General features: G+C 37.3%; 1 protein-coding gene across 1 annotated transcript in view; it reads left to right on the top strand.

The window, feature by feature from the left end:
- The first annotated feature begins 3,997 nt into the window (after positions 1-3,997).
- LOC140229688 (sushi domain-containing protein 2-like) overlaps positions 3,998-21,173 on the top strand; it is a 43,387-nt gene continuing 26,211 nt past the window's right edge. Inside the window, exons 1-7 of the mRNA XM_072309930.1 lie at positions 3,998-4,124; positions 10,060-10,178; positions 12,164-12,271; positions 13,349-13,588; positions 14,228-14,374; positions 17,229-17,400; positions 18,804-19,067. Of these exons, the coding sequence (XP_072166031.1) occupies positions 4,040-4,124; positions 10,060-10,178; positions 12,164-12,271; positions 13,349-13,588; positions 14,228-14,374; positions 17,229-17,400; positions 18,804-19,067 (1,135 nt within the window). The 5' untranslated portion in view covers positions 3,998-4,039. The remainder of the gene's footprint in view (positions 4,125-10,059; positions 10,179-12,163; positions 12,272-13,348; positions 13,589-14,227; positions 14,375-17,228; positions 17,401-18,803; positions 19,068-21,173) is intronic.

Raw genomic sequence — 21,173 nt, 5'->3', positions numbered from 1 at the left:
AAGTGCTGAGCAAAGCTAGGTTCCTCTGACCCCCTTGTGAATGAAAAAAAAAATCATAGAAACGCACGGGCAACATTTGCAAAAAAGTTCACATTAATGACACATGCTAGAAAATAGTTGTTATTAAAGGGTGTGTACAGTTCTGGTCGAGGTGAGCATTTAGCTTTCAACGTTTTGCGAGATATTCAGAAACCACTCTATGAGATGTCAAAGAGCATGCAGTTCTAAGGGGTATCGAAAGTTTATTCGATGAAAATCGGTTTTGAAATGGCTGAGATATCCGAAAACAAGGTGAAACAAAGAGATCCTAATAAAGTTGTGGCATGTCACCTTTTATTATTAGCACTTTTTTGGATATCTCAGCCATTTGAAAACCAATTTTCATCAAATAAACGTTGAATCCTTCTTAGAATTACATGCTCTTTCTTATTTCATAAGAGGCTTTTCATTTTCTCACTTTGGAATGTTCAAAACATGAATCCCCACCTCAAGCAGTACTGTACAGTCCCCTTAAGGTTAGGTAGACAGAGAAAAAATATCCAAATGGGGTTTCAAGTGAACATTGGTGAATAAAGTGTCAAAAATAGGACCTAAACAATTCATGCGTAGTGAAGTCGAATCCCCCATCCCTTCACAAAAGAAAGGGAAAAGAATATATGAATGCACTTGCCAACTATTGTATACGTTCTAAATCTATTACTCAAATACTTGTCTTGTATAGGAAGTTATGAAACTACTTCCCTCAAGAGATAATTCTCATTAGCCAGCATACTACGGCTTTGGTAGTGTTGCAGAGCTAAAAAATTCCTAGAAAAGCAAAGTAAACTGCAATCCAGAAAAGTTTAGAAGGATTGCTTTCAGTAATTTACAAGCTCTGCTTCTCTTCATTGTGAATTTCTCTTTTCCATATACAGTTAAAGGACAAGTCCACCTTCATATACATGTGGATTGAGTGAATGCAGCAATATTAGTAGAACACATCAGTGAAAGTTTTGGGGAAAATTGGACGATCCGTTCAAAAGTTATTGATTTTTTAAGTATCTGCGCAGTCACTGCTGGATGAGAAGACTACTACAGTGTATGATGTCATATGCGTACAACGATATAAAGAAAATAAAAAGAGAATTTCACAAAACTTCACTTTTTGAATGAAGTGCACATTTCTTCGACTTGTTACTGACATATGTTAGGAGTAATATTATTCCCCCTGCCTTCTGATAGAGAGGAGTCAAGTGTTCTTCTGTTATGCGAGAAAAGTGAAAATATGTTGAAATTTGTTTATTCTATCTTTATATTGTTGTACACATGTGACATCACAAGCTATAGTAGTTTTTCCATCCAGCTTTAAGTGAGCAGAAACTTCAAAAAAAAAAAAAAAAAAACAACAACTTTTGAACGGATTGTCCGATTTTCCTCAAGCTCTCACTGATATGTTCTACTGATATTGATGCATTCACTCAACCCACATGTCTATGAAGGTCAACTTGTCCTTTAATAACAAAGTTTGTATTTGCTTACTTGTTTATTTATCGGAACACAAAGTTGATATTACTGTAATTGTATCCAATTTTTGTTGAAGCTTTCGTGATTCAAATTCCTTGTAATATTCTGTACTCGTGTAAGCGTTATGTATATTTCTTTGTATTACTTAATATGGAAATAAAATCATTTGAATTGGAATTTGAATTATTCTGTTAGTCATCGTTAAAGTTGACAGGATCAGCTACATTACTATTGTGGCGCATTTCATACAAACTGGACATTATAGACAGTGATAGACACCCACCAACATCCGGGCATATTATGTCACGTGACTCTCATGGCGACTAATCGCACTAAAACATACAGTCATCTAAGTGATTAAGCATGCTCATTAAACTGCTTATCTGCCGATCTTCCTTGTTGGTTTGGAAATTACAAGCCTTCTATAACTCTATACAGGACGCTTCCTTGTTTATCCTTGCAGTAACCGACACGAAATGTCAACACCAAACAGGACTCTTGGAGGTCCATCGGCCGGTCATCATGAATGCATGTCTAGGTGGTGATAAGTTGACCGGTGACAAATGGCGCGCCTGATATGATCTCATTAATAAGTTATGATATTATCTTCCTGCGCGTCACCCCCCCCCCCCCGCCAAATATTCCCACGTATGAATCACTAACAAATCCATTAAAAACACGTCCAGGAACACTCCCCATCTCCACTCGATCACACTCACATTGAAACAATGTTGTAATATATATTACTCCTATAACATTGCATAATTGTCTTGCTGCATATTTCATCTCGAAGATGCTTCTTGCCAATCGTACCAATCAAGAGTAATTTCATTAATGTTGCCAGTTGTTACAAGAGCAGTTGCCATGGTAATATCTCAAACAATCAAATCTGATTGGTTGATTCATGGCCTTAATACTACCCTCTCTAAACAAACTCAAGAATACGTAGTATAGCAGAACAGTGAAGTTTCATACAAATCTCGAAAAAGAAAGAACATTATGGAAAATAACGGAAGTTTGTAATGTATTTTGGAAAACAGTGGTACCGAATTAATTCATATCACATCGGCTACACTTCTTAAAACGAAGGAACCTCTTCACGACTGTTCCCTCGATTTAGATTAATAGCTACATAGTAATCAGTATATTTCAGTACTAAATGGAAAACAATCACCCCTTTGTCAAGTAATCACCACTATGCTTACGAACTTTTCAATAATATCATATGAAACATTTAAGTGTATAAGTTATTAGTCGTGTTGATTTACATCAGTAAAAAGACGAATAAGAAATCAAGATTTTGTCCTTGAGTGAATGAAGAACCTGTCAGGTGAGTATAATTATCTCCCCATGCAATACTCAATGACCTTAAACTTATTAATTTTTAATAAATGAGTTTAAGGTCAGGTTAAAAAGTCATTTCTTGAAGTAATGCATTTTCTGTTTGAATTTCTTGTATGCATGTCATTTTGTAATGCGCAGTAGAGTATAACAACATAGTAGCTGCGCAATATAAATGTCCTTTATTATTATTATCACTATTTCATATTTTTCTCCTTTTTTTTTTTCTTGCGATACGACTGATGTCACTGTGTCATCAAATCCAGAGAAGCTTTGAAATTCGATGACATTCCAACTTTGTGTTTGCCTATTTGATAAAACTGTCAGACTTCTGTCTGTTCGACATCTAATCTATTCATGTCAAAATCAACTCTGAGATAGAAAATAATTTCACTTATGGAGTAGACACTTCACGTCCAGGACCCAACACTATAAGCACATGCGTCACAAATTTCATCTACTTCTGACGAAAAACGATCTTATTCAATGAACGACGCCATCCAGCAAAATTGTTATTTTTATCGTCTTCAGAATGTGTGACAAAAACTGTTACAGATGATAAATGCCATATATAGTCGGGGAGAATTAGGTATAGACGGAATTCCTTTTCGCCGGTATTTTTAAAGCGGAAGAGGATAGCTTTCAAAATAATGTCCGTCCGACTCATCAGCAGTATAATGACTCAACAGGCATTCCATAGTCTGTCCGTTATCCATTAACTTTTCCGCCCTTTGAGTAAACGCTCCCCCTACGCATCAAAATGGTCTGGTCCAGTGTCTGCATCCCTAGCATTTATACGTTTACCAAAACGCTTGTACCAATGGCACGGCAAGGTGCACACACTTGTAATCAAACTTATCATAAAAAAATGATCATCTTGTTTGCTGTATGCAAACGAAGTTTGGATGCCCTCTGCCCTCAAGCTTACTAGTGGTCGCGTTGCCGCCATTTTTTTTCTCTTTTCTTGCACATTCGGCACCTGCAATAATTCGGTTGAAGATAACGCAGCGTGTTTGATCCTTGCTTGGATGGTGAAAGGTTCCTAACGGATCGCCTGTTTCTCCTCGGCCGGACTTCAGCAGGCGACCGTTACAAATGTATCTATAGCACTGGTGACCAAGGTGGATCAAAACCAGCGTAATCACACGCTAATCAGTCTGATCGTAACTGAACATTATCTCTGGTGTCTTTCAAAATGGCGGGAAGGAGACATTGCGGCCAAACATGGATAATCGGTCTGTTAATCACGTGTGCTCTTCGGACAATACAAAGTGCCGAACGTGAGTAATTTTTGAAATATATTTCTACCTATCTATTTTGTTTTTTCTTCCGTTCTGATCTTATGAATGTAAATCAAATATTGATTTCACCTGGATAGTACAGATGTTAGCATTTCTGTTAGTTGCAGTTGAAAAATTATCTTACTTTGCTTATCATTTTCCCCCAAATCGTCATGCAACGCTGTTTTCTCCAGCCTTCTGACCATTAACCAATGTGGGCTTTATTTTACGTATTTCCAAGCTTATATATTCACGCAACTTTGAATACAATATCACTTATCTGCAAGAAAAAAAAAAAAAAAAACCACGCGTGCGTTTACAGGACTAATAAACGCATTGTATTTGAGTGTTAAAAATAGCACACGGTGTCTCTATTGAGCTGAGCTAAAAAGAGATTAAGCAATGTTTCGTATGTTACTGCATTTAATAGAGGTTATCAAACAAGTAGTGGAAACGGTTACGCTCTGTGATTTCAAAATATGATTTAATTCCAATCACCATCCAGAATTTATTACCAATCACTGGCAACTTTTCAATATTTCTAATTAGTATTCTTTGCACGATACTGAATCAGATCTAGACCTATATCGTAACGTAGTACCGTATGTCCCCCCCCCAAAAAAAAAAAAAAAAATACAACGGGACCCTCCGCAATGGTATCTTTGAAAACAGTAAATTAATCCAAATACAAATTCAGGATATGAAACTGTAAGTCATTGCCCACATCTTACAGAAAACCCTATTCCATTTGCTTCAGTGGTCAAAGAGAAATGAGGAATTTTGTAGAGGATGTCAAGAATCGCTTTCCTCCAAGTTCTGTCTATTGTATTCACAGACAAAAGCATCGAAGTGCTAAACTTGGAAAAATCAGACTCATATCATGCTTTACAACGTTACACATTTCTCTGCGACCGATTAATCAAATTGAATGGTGTTTTCTGCAAAATAGAGCTAAGATGTTATATTTTAAGACCCTGAAGTAGCATTTAGACAGTTCAATCGTATTGGGTGTTACTAATGCAAAAAAATTTATTGTAATTTTTTGGGACATACTGTACAGTGCCATGTTGCAAATTATAGCCTACATTACTGCGCAGAAATGTCTAGCTACCTACTTCACGGATATTCAAATATCCAAGGTGCAGATAACGAGACGGCACTATTTGCGTGATTTAGAATTACTTCGATCACGTGTGTTAACAAGTTCGATACCACACCGTGTTGGCACAAAGGCGAATTTCAAACATTCTGTAGTTCGCCACGCCCACATGCCGAAGCTGCCTACGTTCAGCATACGCTCTGCTTCATTTTTCCCCAGTTCAGAAAGGACGAACAGGTTGAAAAAGAAACACGGAGAGAAGAAGAAGAAATAAAAAGAAGAAAAGAACATCTATATAATACACATGACATAATTTATCCTATGCCGATACCACATGCACATGTGTATATAGACAATGATAGATGATCTGTGTTTGTTAATGAAGAAATAACATTTACTCTATGAATATATAATGTATAATCAGATTTATCTGTGCATAATCATATGAACAGATTATGCGCATAAATTGATTTTAATTGAATCTACTTGTTACTATCGTCAACAGAAAAATACTGTATTCGCTTCATGAAGTAAAAAAATAACAAAAATGTAGAAGTATAATTATTTAAGATATCTATATCACATGTTCATGAATCAAACAACGGTAAAATGCACATAAAACGCAGTTCTTTTTTTTTAACGCTCATAAGTTCCTAGCCATCTGTAATACATGGCCATATAGGCGAGAAGAAGAGGAAATAAAAAGAAGAAAAGAACATCTATATAATACACATGACATAATTTATCCTATGCGGATACCACATGCACATGTGTATATAGATGGTCTGTGTTTGTTAATGAAGAAATAACATTTACTCTATGAATATATAATGTACAATCAGATTTATCTGTGCATAATCATATGAACAGATTATGCGCATAAATTGATTTTAATTGAATCTATTTTGTTACTATCGTCAACAGAAAAATACTGTATTCGCTTCATGAAGTAAAAAATAACAAAAATGTAAAAGTATAATTATTTAAGATATCAATATCACATGTTCATGAATCAAACAACGGTAAAATGCACATAAAAAACGCAGTTCTTTTTTTTTTTACGCTCATAAGTTCCTAGCCATCTGTAATACATGGCCATGTATGCCTGCACTGCATCATCACAACAAAATCTCATTTGCATAACAAATGTAAATGGAGATCAAGTAAACAGAGACATCACAAATATTTCCAAGCTATTTGTGTATACTAAAAAAGAATTCACAACATTATAGTTTAATACAGAAATGAACATTACAGTGTTTTACACATGTCACAGGAGCACTAATTCAACAACTAAATAGCCCAAGTGTGTTTATCATTGCAGTTTGTATCATGTTAGGTATAATGACATGTAAAAAGCACATGTCAATAGTAGTACTGATATTAAATCTGTAACCAACTATGCATTCGTATTTCCGTTCTTTTTATGGAATAACGTTAATGTGTCAAAGTTAAAAGCGCTAAACTCATCTACAACCATGTTCTTCCTTTGTTTATGTTAGCCTTCGTACAGGAACGATTTGCATGAACTTCCGCGTTTGACATAAATATGTAAAACGTCGCTTTCGTCCGAAGTCAACTTACAAGCATCATACATGTAAGATAATGCGAACGTTAGAAAAGTACTTTGCATTTTACGCTTGAAGAAATGTAAGATTTCTTGAACAAACCGTGCTGATTTTACAGGAGTCATCACATTTCAAACAGAAACAGAGAGAGAGAGAGAGAGAAAGAAAGAAAGAGACTGGGGAGGTAAACACCTTTTTTTATGGTGTGCCATTCTTTTGAATATCTCACAGAATCAAAAGATGTTCGTCGATTTGTTCCATTGTTCCTTTTTTGTGTTATGTTGCCGTGATATCAAACTTTCGATAAGCTGAAAGACGTGCAGAGAGTTCCTACACAAATGTGAATGAGCGGGACTACATATTTGATTACATTAAACTTTTTTTTCAGTTTTTATCTGATACAGAGCACATGATGCTAGCTAAATAGCTGTACAGAACAAGAACTATGGACATCCTCTCTATACATAGAAACAATAGTTTTCATTTGTTTTTGGTCTTATGAGGACAGCTATTTCAATGAACTATTCATGATTAATACATCTGCAACTGAAAATTTGCAATGGTATCAAATTCAGACAAGACTGGGTTGTTTTAATCACGTGGTTTGTTTTTAATTACTTTTTATTTTTTTTTAGTCTTTATGAAAAGGATGAATACAAATGTATTACTTTATCATTCATTGGTCACGATTTTCTTAAACATGACTTCAACTTAGTGCAAAAGAAAAAAAAAAACTAATACAGCTGTATAGGTTACGGAATATGAATTGATGTTCTAGAAATCGCGTAAAAGATCTGATTGATTTTTTTTTTTTTTTCATTTACACTTTCCTTCCAGTCTATCAAGTAGACTGGGAATCAGCTTTACATAGGTTACGGAAGTCATAAAATGAAGTGACGTCGCCGAGTGATATCACGGATTGCAAGTAGTTTGACACTTGACACCAAAAAAGGAAATTAACAATGTTTACTGCTTTGCTGGAATTTGCCAAGGAGTAACTTTAAATGCAGGGCGCATACCTGAGTGGTGACTCATTGCATTGCACCTGTTTAGTCACCATTCTCACCTGTTCTCGAGAATATTGTCAAATGTGCTGAACTCTTTCTATGGATCGTGAGTACGATGCTACGAGTTACCACTTGCCAATCATTACTCAAAGCACACTAATGGTCCAAAGGGCTTTTTACACTTGTGTTTCTTAACCCCGGACTTTCTCTGACCCAGGACTATCGTTAGTCCCGTACCAATTTTTTCAGCTTTTTACACTCGCCAATTAGTCCCGTACTATCTCTTGTCCGGGGCTAAGGAGAAAACTGACCTTTTTACACTCGTCTTTCTTAGCCCCGGACTTTCCAAACCACATGAATATTCATAATTACGCTGTGTACTGTACACGTACACGCACGCACCGGCAGCACTTGATTACCTCGTTTCTGATTGGTCAGTGAGGGTCGCACTTCGTCTCCGTCGCTTAGCCCAGGATTATTTTTTCGTTCTGTTTACACTCACTTGCTTGGCACCGCAATTGCGGTGCTAGCACCGCAATTGCGGTGCTAACCCCTGCTATTTTGCAGGGCCAGATAGTACCGTACTATCGGTGGGGCTAGCCCACTTTGGCAAAAACGAGTGTAAACAGAAAGTGGGCTAAGGATAGTCCCGTACTATCGGTGGGGCTAAGGCCCCCCCTTAGCCCCACCGATAGTCCGGGGCTAAGCAAAAATTTACAAGTGTAAAAAGCCCTAAAGATGTTCCAGGACGTGTTATCCAAACAATGCAAGCAACACTTCTCTGCTCAAATTTTGCCTTCAGATGGCGTCCAATTCTGGATATCGTCTGTCAAATTCACACTTGTCAAACTATCAATCTAACCGATTTGAATACAAAGAACGTGCACTTTCAACGTATTCCTTTCAGGATCTATGTTTGCTGATCACTCAATTAGCTTTCGATATAAAGAAAACAAAAATCAAACAAAACTTCGCTCTCCTTTCGTTTTTCAATTAAATCACTCACTATAAGATTATATTTTGATGTACGCCAGCTAGTCGGGTGTTAGTGGTGGGTAGTAATCAGTTATCATAGAGCTGTGTTGCAGCTTCAACCCAAGAGATTCTATGATCCCCATTAAACTGTATTAATGACCTAGCAGGCTTCCGTAGGTAATGATATTTATAGCAAGGTTGCTCATGAACATACACAGCATGTGCTTATTTCATCGCTTACGATCTATTGTCTGAAATGAACTAAAACATATAAAATAATGTTCATTGTGATAATGTAACATGCTTAATATGGCTAGGTAGGTCAGTTGTCAGCGAGTTAAAACGTTCTTTTTATCTATAGTTAAGTAATGAATATGAATCAACTTCTGACTATCCAGATTAATTGCCTTATTGCATTTTTTTATTTTTCTCTTACATTTTACACTGATTAGCGGGAGATGCATGTTGTCTCGCACTTCCCAAAATTCATGATTTTACGGTGTCAATCGTTAGTCGTTGACTATCGTAAATGTAATCCCTTTCGCAAAAAAAAAACCCACCACCACCACCACCACCACCACCAACAACAACAACAACAAAACCAATATAATGAAGACACCTTTCTTAATGTTGAACAGTATAGCGGATATCAATGAAGTAAAAGAGTTAATCATATCAGGTCAATTCATGGCTAAATTCCACTCTATTGTCAAAATGACGAAGAGGTTATCAATAAATTTGGACCAAAGTAGAAAATCAAACTTTTAAATAGCATGTTTAAATGCATCTCTGGTTAATTGCTTGGCACATTTAGTGCTTGTTCTTTTCAGGACGGAAGTAAACATGGTAAAGCAGTACCATACGCAACTCTCAGACTTACAGACATTATTTATCATTGGGAGCAGTGAATTAAAAAAAAAATGGTTGACTTAGCACATTGATGCAAGACACCCTATTTTACTAATAAAATATCCTACATTAAACATTTCGCAATAAAGCTTAAAATATAAATAGATATATACTATAACATTTACTAAATTAACCGTAACTATATAAACGGGTTATCACAGAAAAATATTTAATATGAATATTGTTCACACTCTGTATATTTAACAATATTTAACATTGATCAAATTGATAAAACAAATTACTTTGGTTGTTTTTGTCCCTAACTCACAGTTTAGAACTATTAACAACACTAAAGCAGAGCTTTTGTTTCATCTGCAAATAGTAAATAATGTCTTTAATCAATGGACAATCTATTGGTATTGTGTTTCATTTTACAGTGTATCCCTATGGCACCTCTGAGGGGGATTCGACTATGGCCAATAACAATGACATCTACCAGACGCTTGTTTTACAGCAAGATTTCCCATTTGGAGAAAACTTCTACAATGAACTTTTGGTAGGTGGCAAAAGTACAGTGGAAACATACATGTGTAGTATAAAGAGATCCTTGGCAATTTGTCAATCCCAATAAAGACAATTGAATAACTGAATATACGAATGACCCAAGTCCAGTAGTGAAATATAGAAATGAATTAAGACTTCCAACTGCTTTGAATGTTTCCAGTTATTTGGATGTTATTCATACAAATTTGAATATAGAGCAGTCACTTGAATGATTCTCTGTATTTGCATGACCTCAGAAATGGCTTGCAAAGGCGTTAGCCAAATTTGGACTTGGGTCGTTCTTATATTCAGGTATTCAATTTGTTCTTAATATCGGATATTTTGTTATACTAATGGTAAAGAGACAGTGCAAAACAAAGGAAATAGGTTCATTGGAACAGGAAAAGTTAATTTGTTTTTATCAGGTATTTTGTCATACAAGATGTCTTTATATCGAGTTTCCACTGTAATCGAAAAAACAACAACCCGTAAACCCATATTGAAATCTGCCTATACATGAAAAGTCCACGTGCGTGTTTTAGTTGTGGGCGTTAAGTTTATATCCTCCACTTCTCATTTTAAATTTCTATGACATCGAAGCCCCTCGAAGGAAACAGGCTACATGGAGACACCAAAGCGAGTCGTTTATGAGAGAAATTCACTGCTTCTACTGTTATATACTATGCCGGACTGGAGTTACCTTTAGGTGTGTCTCTGTAGTCTGGCTGCTGGTTGTGAAGTGAAGTATAAAGCATGCTGTCTTAAAGGGAAGATAAACCCCAAGAACAATGTGGATTGAGTGAAAGCAGCAACATTAGTAGAACACATCAGTGAAAGTTTGAAGAAAATCGGACAATCGATGCAAAAGTTATGAATTTTTTAAGTTTTGATGTTGGAACCGCTGGATGAGGAGACTACTGGAGGTTATGACGTATGAGTGGACAACAATACCAAGAAAATATAAAGAAAATACTACAAAAATCAATTTTTCATGAAAATTACAAATTCCATCAACTTGATATTGACATATGTTAAGGGTAGCAATTATTCCCCCTGCTTTCTGAAAGCGTTTGGTCCACTGCTCTTTCATAATTCTAGAAAAGTGAATTTTTGTTGAATTTCCTTTATATTTTCTTTGAATTGTTGTCCACTCATACGTCATATCCTCTAGTAGTCTCCCCATCCAGCGGTTCCAACACCAAAACTTTAAAAATTCATAACTTTTGCATCGATTGTCCGATTTTCCTCAAACTTTCATTGATGTGATCTACTAATGTTGCTGCTTTCACTCAATCCACATTGTTCTTGGGGTTTATCTTCCCTTTAAACTGCAGGACTGTGGGTATATCACTGGCATTCCAATGTTCATTCAGGCCTGGGCATCTATTATTCAGTTATGCTGCACTGCCAGGCAGGGCTCCTATTCATTAGGGCACTGAGCTATCCTATTTACATAACATCTACCTTCAGCAAAAATGTCTTGGATGGGGTCAACATTCCTGCATGATTTTTGATGAATATGCGTGTTAAATATGATGTTGCATCTATCAAGATATGATGATTTAGTAGGTGTAGCAGTATTTTTGTGTGTGTGTGTTTGTGTGTAAACCACAGATATTGGAATGAACATATGTATGTTTAGTGTTGCTTTCTTCTGGCAATTGACTTTGCTTATTGACCTGGTTAAACTAATTGAAATGAAGGTGTGAAATCCTAAGATTTTGATCAGAATAGGAGTTAATTGCATTCTTGTAATTTTGAGATATGATAATATATATTTGCGACAAAAACAAGTTAATAATATTAGACAATACGAATTATTAAAAGTATAGATTCAAGAATGTGTTCTATTATGTAAAACTTTTAGTATCAGTGGAAAGGTTTTATTTCGCTTCATCTGACGACAGACTTACTTTGAAATGTTTTAAAAATGTCCGTAATTCGTCCTGCGATTAACCTCTTTATATCACACTATAATTTTCTATATTTCTCTCACAGATTAATGACAACGGCATCTTGACATTCAACGAGCCCGCCAATCTCGAGTATTCTGGAAATTCCCCAAATCCCTCTATATTTAGAAACTTGCCATTTTACTACGACCTTGTAAGTACAAAACCTGAATTCGCCAGTAGGCCTATATTACATATCTGGCTTTACCGTTAAGGCATGCGTTACAATATTAAACATGTTAAAATGACTTATTTGTGTTCGTAGAGATTGTGAACTTCTCAATCCTGTTTAATCTTGCGATTGTAAAATTTTTATTTGTGTGATCTGTTTTGCCGGGGTTAAAAAATAGGCACGTGTTTTAATGAACAGAGTAAAACAATGTTGCCAATTGTAAGATTGTCTTTCCCGCACGTCAACGAGGTACCTTGGCAACCGAAAAATGTATCGTGAAATAGCAGAAAGCGTAAAAGGGAAGATACTGCAAAATTACTTGATAACAAGATTGCTATTATTTCATTTCATTCACAATATTGTCTATTGAAAGCCCTGGAGTACATTTAAAATTAAGATTGGAGGAGACGACTAATCAAACCCTCCCTACCTTGCGCAGTGAAGAGTAATGTAAGACATAACTAGTAGGTTGTACAACCCGTGGGCTGTATGACTCTTGGGAGGTATAACTCGTGGATTGCGTGACTCGTGGGCTGTACAAACTTAATCCATATTTTACTCCTTATAGACAGTAAGATTGACAACTCATCCTGGAAGGAGTCCACTTTATTTACAGATGAGAAACCTCGCGAAGGATCGATATCTAGCACCTTCTGGGCTGTATGACTCGTGGGCTGTATAATTCGTGTACTATTTAACTCTAGGTTATATGACTCGTGTGCTGCATGTCCCCTGGGCTTGTGAGCTCCAAAACTTTCACTCATGGGTCGATTTCCAATTAGTAGGCTGCTTGATTCGTGCGTTGTATAATGGTGGGTTGTATGACTCCCGGGCTGTATAACTCGTGGGATGTATGACTCATGGTCTGCATAACTCGTGGGATATGACTCATGGGCCGTATAACTCATTGGCTGACGTATAAATGTTGCTTTGTATGAATCGTGGACTGTATGACCCTTGGGATAAATAACTCTTGGTTTATACGACTAGTGCGCTGTATGACTCGTGATCTCGTGAGCTCGGTAACGTACACCCGTTGCCGATTTTACGTATTTGTAGGACGGCGATGGAAATAACGATGAACAACCAGATGCCATTTTGCCCTTCTGGTCAGACGTGGACATCACCTCGCAGGGAAACATCTTTTACCGGGAAACGACGGATTCGGCCGTCTTGACAAGAGCCACTACAGAGGTGCAAACTTTTTTCCGCAGCAACATGAACTTCGAGGCGGCTGACGTCATCATTGTCACGTGGGAGGACGTGTCGTTCTTTGAGTACCAAAACGGCGCAAATCCGGTAAGTTGGTGACAAAAAACCCACCTTACCATAACTAGTTTTCTATACAAGATAGTCCATAAAATCTGTACAAAACCAACCTTAGTGCTGGTGTCCTTTATTGTTATGAACAATGTTAATATCATGCATGTATGTGTGTGTGTGTGTGTGTGTATGTTTGTTTGTTTGATTGTAGTCGGCATATGGGGTAAGTCTTTAACTGCAGCTCTTTACGTGCCTTGATCATATCTTCACAAGCATGTTGTTTGCGTAAGCCGGCACACATTTACAGGCAGTGTTTTTATGAATGTCATCGGCCTGAACGACGATAGACGATATACGTGCATCATAAAATAAAAAAAAAGATGCTTATGTGCTTTGTTCATGGGGGCGCTATGCCACAGTGGATAAGATTCCCGACTCCCAATCAGAGGACCCGAGTTCAATTCCCGCCCAGTGCATACGTCCTTGGATAAATTACCCCGTCACGTCACTCTCGACCCAAGTGAACAGGTCTAAATGGGTACCTGGCAACGTGCTGGTTATAATAATGGCGTGGCCCTCTGGTATAGAGCAGTGGCAGTAATGAAAAGACTACCCTGGATAAAGAAGACATTATTATTATTACTTTCATAATTTTTATTGTATTGTTTTAAACAGACGGATACATTCCAGGCCGTGCTAGTGACAGATGGACAGGAATCCTTCGTGTTCTTTCTCTACGACACCATCGAGTGGACCATAGGCACCAAGATGGGAGGAGATGAGCAAACCGGTCTTTACCCAGGAGGAGCGGGTGCTGCACTGGTGAATAGTCCTCTTACACGTGCTCTCCTTATTTTTTTTTTATTTATTTATTTTTTTCAATTTTGACTTGACTTGATTTATTTCCGAATTCAATTTATAGATACACATAAGCAGTTGTATTGAGCAGTGTACATATACAGAAACATACAATAAGATATTATTTTCAGTAAATAACAGAGAAAATCGGATACAGAAGACCACTATCGTAAAAGATTTAGCTTGAAATGGTTGAGGCCTCTATAAAGAAGAAGAAGAAGAAGAAGAAGAAGAAGAAGAAGAAGAAGAAAAACTATCCGCCGACACAACTCTCTCGGAGTAAATTATCAGTGTCAACAATGGTTACCGCGGGTGCAGTGCAGGTGCAGTGCAGGTGCAGGTGTGGGTGCAGAATGCAGTTGCATGAAGAAAATAGAAATTGAAAAAATAGCAACCATTTACTAAAGATATCTGTAATCTTAACGTAATGTGTGGGGAGCCTAATAATTATGATTGTATCAACGACGATTATTGCCCAAATGTAGAATAAATAGTTGAGCAAGATTTGATATTGTCTCGTACTTAGCCTTCATGCATTTTCGTGTCGGCAAGATAGTTGCCTCAGTTCCACCAACTGCTCCAGCTAGTTCCTTACATCACGTACCAACTATTCCCCATATTTTAAGTCTAGCCCCAAAGTTTAACAGTCATGTTCATTTTAACATTAACGAGCAGAGGAGATTCAAACAAACAGAGCGGAAAAAGTTTCATCCAGTTTCATTCACTACATCAAAAATGAAAGTTATCAAAATTGAACTTGAAGATTCACACGTTTTCATTAAGCGGGGTTCCAACTATCGTGCGATCTATTACGAACGCCACGATTGGACAATCGTAACTGATCGTGGAAGATTTGTTGAACTCGTTTGGAATTTCACGTTTGGATACGAGGTTATGCGAGTCAATACGTATTGGTTCGCTTAGATGCGATATGGTCACGATTGGTCGATTTCAAGCAATACGATCTGTCACGATCTGGTCTCCCGTTCAAATACGATCCGATAGGACTGTCCCGATTGAGTCCATGATTGGTTCCGATCTACTACGATCATTACGATCGGGATCCCCGATTTGGTACGTTCTGATACGTTCCAATATGAATACCGCGAACCAGTGAGGGCTGTTGAGATAAGATACGATATCTTTCACGATCGGGATCAAAAGCGATCCTCATTTAAGGTGCGATTGGACCCGAATGGGAAATTATAGTCCGGCTGACATGGATTTCATCGTTTCCTTAACTTCTGCAGAGTGATTAGGCCCACTGATTAGGCCTACTATCCACATCCATTGATGATGGCAAGGGTTGACAGGTTGAAAATGATGACAACACGTGACCTTTGCAGTATTGAGAATGACAATTACGTTATCATCAGAGAGAAAGCATCACCAAGGCCAGTCAAAACCTCAGATAGTCCCTCCAGTAATTCAACCTAAAGAAATAAATTATTTAATCGACCTGCTCACTCTTCCCCTCCACCTCCCCCTCCCCCCCGAAAAAATGCCCGAATCCACAAGATCAGATCATTCCCCCTCCTTCCTCAGAAAAAAAAAAAAGATCGAGACGAAAATGTTTTCACCTTCCTTTGAATCTGATATAACATATGTGTTATATACGCTAAATATAAGAAAGTTGGCTGAACTGATAGTATTACTTGTGTGTTTGATTTCATATTCGCATCATATGCAATTTTATTTCAAAATGTCGTTATCTCATGGGGTATTGACAGTTTGGTTGGTTTGGTTTGATTTGTTGTTTTTATACTTAACAGTGTTTAACAAAACCGACATACACACACAACAGAAAGGTAACTCCCCTATAATAATTTAAAAAAGCAAAATTATTTCGCAGGGGTATTGCTACACTTACTGACTAACTTCTTTGTGAGAAATAATGACAGTGATCTTTATAGTCATGCACGAGTGACCTAACATCCACGACAATGGTCACTTTTCAAAAGTCACAAAAGTTACTTTGTTGGGTATATGAAACACTCTACTTCTGGTGGATGTTTCAGTGATGTCGTTATTCTATATTTCATTGTGCCAGCCCTCCCTTATTCAACCTCGCGGAATACAAAATATGTACGATTTGCAGGTAAAATAAGTTCAAAATAAATGTGAAAAAAAGAAATTAGCACAAGGAAAGTGAAAAAGTCGATCGCAATTAACACGATTAAGAAGCACGATAAGTTAAGATTTGCTGCGTTTTGATACGATCTAAGACAATCTGATGCGATGATCACGTTCAAAAATGAATCGTGTTAATCGTAGAACATTTTTGAACCGTTCAAAAATTTTCTACGATTAAGGCGATTGCTACGATTGACCTCAAGATCTGACACAATATGATACGATCTTATAAAATCACCACGATTGCTTCACGATAAAGACCACTATTTCAATCGTGGCGCCAATCGTGATAGTGGGAACCCCGCTTAAATAATGTGTAGATCACATCCAGGCACTTTTCATGAACAATGGACTATTGTAGTAATCTTTATATATGTCTTTATACATGTACTGTTGTTCAACACGACGCCATCAACTGCGGTAGTCTTCTTATCCAGTAATCTACGACTGCACCGAAACTACAAAAGTTCATAACTTTTGTATCGCTTGTCAGATTTTCCTCAAATTGTCACAGATGTGTTGTACTTGTATCGCTGCTTTCAGGCAATATAGTAGGACGTTGGTTTCCTTTGAAAACATTGAGCAAGAATCCGGTACCTCAAAATTAAGAGATCGTGATCTCTCCAACTGAGTCACCGCTTCCAGGCTTTCATAACACTTTCCTCCCTTTGTTTGTCCATCTCAGATCGGCTTCAACATGCAATTGGGAACGAGGTACTTTATACTCGAACCCTACTCCCGGGACGATGAACAGCTCGTGAATTTGCCCACATCTACGAATGTAGACGTGGACGGCCAGTTTGCCTTCAAAGTGGACGGTGACAACGTCATAGACCCAACGTGCGGAAACGACAAAGGTATGTAGCTTTTACACGTCGATTTGTCAACTTCCCTAGGCGTGATGCATACTTAAGAGAGGGGGAGGCGAGAAGGCCACTGTTATATATTCGCTACTGCACCTTGTTTAAGTACTCAGTGACTAGTTTGCGATTTTTAAGAACTCGATGCGCAAAGAGGTAAGAACCACGTAGCCTTCTCACCTTTTTTACAAGGCGACTTGAATTGTTATATGGCTTTCTCTCTGCAGGCAGTTAATGGTGGGTTCACGGTTCAATACCCAGCCGCTTCCCCCAAAATATTATGTGTTTATGAAATGAGGATAACTGATCAATAAAAAAAGTAATAAAATAGGAGAACATATCCTATAAGTTATAGTGATAGCAGACTCATCGAGAGAAAGAGAGAGAGAGAGAGAGAGAGAGAGACTCGACAATGACAGACACGCCAAACATGGAGTGATACGGACAACGATAAAGAACATCAATATTACTGAAGAAGGAATTGGGAAAGGAAGAAAATGGAAAAGGAAAGAAATAGAAAAGATAAAGGTAGAAAGAAAGCTTGGAGTAGCAGAAAGAGAGAAAATAAGAGAGAGAGAGAGAGACAGACAGAGTGAGTGTGTGTGTATGTGTGTGTGTGTGTGTATAGTTACGAGAGCTGGAAGGAGGGGGGGGGGGGGGAGTAAAAGGTTGCAAGCTGAATTACTAGTTCAGCGGAAACTCAGTATAACGAGATCCTTGGGACCAAGATACTTTATTTTATCAGTAGTCAATAAACAATACAAAACGATGTAAAATAAGTTCATTGGGACAGGAGAAATAAGTTTGTTAGTTTCTGGTTGGAAATTCAGCTCTTTGTTGGTATAAGTGAATAGAAGTCCTAAAATGAGTACATTAAGACCAAAAAGTGAATTTTGATGAAAAATCGATGAGGTACCATTTGCAACTGAGCTCTTCATGTCAGGTATTTTGTTATAGCAGATCTCATTACATCGAGTTTACCCTGTATATTGCTCTAACATATAGATGAGGGCAGGTTTGTTCAGACGGGGGTAGAGCAGTCAGATGAGGGCCCAACAAGCATTTCCCTAACTCGTTCCAAGGCCATGTTTCACCAACGTAATACATTACGATTTCTATCGAGCAAAACAATAACCCAAAACTGGTACAGATTCGGATCAGATCGGTTGGGACGGATACATAGAAACATTCAAGATTTATTCTGTAAAATGTGGCAAAGTGGGCCGAAATCGTTCTTCCAAATTGGCTTTAAAATAGTGAAACAGTTCCTAACTTCTGAGAATCGATTAATCCCAAAATTGTCCCCTATAAAGGTCATTGAAATGAACTTAGGATAGATTTTAGAATTTTCGTGACACAGCCTCTCAGAGTCTTTCTGCACGTCTCTTGACCCATGCCAGATCTTACGATCACACCAACTCGTGGTGGGATGCTAGGAGGAGAGAGGATCTACCTGTACGGACCGTGCTGGGATTCGATTGTGACCACCTCATGCGTCTTCACCTTCGAAGGCCAGGAGGTCCAGCGCGTCAACGCCACCGTCGTGTCCAACGAAGAGGCCTACTGCGTCCCCATGCCCTTCTTCCTGGTCGGCGAAGTCGAGGTGGTGGTCATCGAGCACGGGGCAGACCTTACCGGCGGGAAATCGGCATCATATTCACTAAGTACGTATTACCCCTTTGCCACGCCCTCTCGCCCACAGAAGGGGCCGTATGGTTCAATGCTGTTTAAACATCTAGATTAAGAGTTAAAAATTTGCATCATGATGGGATAATTAAAATATGTAATAATTACGTTGAGTGCTGTGATTTATTTAATTATGGATAGTGTTGAAAAATACATCTATCACTTTGGTTATGACAGAGTGTCATCATTCAGTTTGTGTTATTATTCTACCTGTGTGTATTGATTACAAAGCAAAACATTTGTGCCTTTCTTTTTTCGTGGCGTACTTTAAATCTGCAGCGTTATATCTATATTTTTGACGCATTTTTCTCTAATATTCAAGTTTCAAGTTTCAAGTTTATTTCATATATCCACTTTCTCAGTGATGGGATTACAAAGTGATTGACAATAAAACAAAAGTACAAAATATATACAACCATATCTTATGCTTGAAAAAAAAAAGACAAACAAACATTACACACAAATATAAATGGTCATTATCATCTGAGGATATCACAAATCAATGTCAGAAATATGATGGGGCCTACATAAAAGCAGTGATGCTTGTAAAAACTGTAGGTTCCCGAATTTATAGGCGTGAAATTATACGGAGAACGGACATGTTTATCTCGAACAACTTAAATTGAACCAGTGCAAAATCAGTATTAAGAACGAACTATCGAGCCACATGAATACTTTAGTATCGCTTAAACGAGACTATACATATTTCGCCGTGTTTACAAAAAAAAAGTGCCATAACGGTATCGTTAAATGACTTGGAGCTGCGGACAAAGACAAAAGACTGGGGGTATCAAAAAAAAAATGTTGCTAAGAGCCGGGTAGTGTGTATCCACTAAGTAATAGCCGTTTTAGTTTGCGTTTGAAGGTGAATAGAGATAAGGAAGAAGTAATATCTTGAGAGAGGTCATTCCAGTATCTGGGTCCAGTAAACATAATTGTTTTCTTTGCAAAAATAGTGCGAGTACGGGGAAGGTGATAAGCGTCACTCTGACGAGTGGGGTAGCAATGAATAGAGCGATTTCTTTTGAACATGTGGATAAAAACAGATGGTAATTCATTAGTTGTTAGTTTATACATGAAAATTCCAAGATTTTAATAAAATAGGTCTGGAATTTTCAGAATTCTGTTTTGATGAAAAAACAGTTGGTATGAGCAAAATATCCGGCGTGGTTTATAATTCTTATTGCACGCTTCTGAATACGAAGAAGGGAATCTAATAGTAAATTAATTGCATTTCCCCACGCCAAAATTCCATAATTAAAGTGTGGAGATATTAAAGAAGAATATAACTCTGCAAAATATAAACAGGGAACAAATGTTTAAGCTTATTTAAAATTCCAGTATTTCTGGACAAAATTTTACTTACAAAATTAATATGAGTTTTCCAGGATAATTCTCGGTCAATCCAAAGCCCTAAAAACTTTACGTTATTGACCTGCGTTAAACATATATCATTTATTTTGATCTCATGTGGAACAACATTCAAAGAATTACTGAATACCATAAAATAAGTTTTTTTTTTTCTATATTCAGGGATAATTTGTTTGCATAAATCCAGGATTGCACAGACCTAGCCTCAGTATTCATCATATCAATTAATGTATTGGGGTCTCGATGAGAACAAAACAAACTTGTGTCATCAGCAAAACAAATAAATGATAAAATTGGCGATGATTTTTGAAGGTCGTTTATGTATAAGATAAATAAAAGTGGGCCCAAGAGGGAGCCCTGTGGGACTCCACATGAAATAGATTTTAACTGCGAATCATAGCCGTTAATGTTAACAAATTGCTTTCTATCGGTTAAGTAACTCTTAAACCATTCGAGAGGTGTCCCGCGAATTCCATAATGACACAGTTTAGAAAATAAAATTTCGTGATCTATCGTATCGAAAGCTTTAGAAAAATCAAGAAAAACTCCAATTGTATGCTCAAATCTATAGCATGAGCTACCTTGTCTATAAAAGTAAGTAAAGCATGGGTTGTGTTATAATGTTTTCTGAAACCGAACTGAGAATCTGAGAAAATATTATGATTTGTGAGAAATTTCAATAATCGCGTGTAAACTAACCTTTCAAGAATTTT

Source organism: Diadema setosum, chromosome 6 (assembly GCF_964275005.1).
Source record: "Diadema setosum chromosome 6, eeDiaSeto1, whole genome shotgun sequence".
Classification (NCBI taxonomy): Eukaryota; Metazoa; Echinodermata; class Echinoidea; order Diadematoida; family Diadematidae; genus Diadema; species Diadema setosum.
Note: the sequence above shows the minus strand (reverse complement) of the source record. Positions and strands in the feature narration are given on the sequence as shown.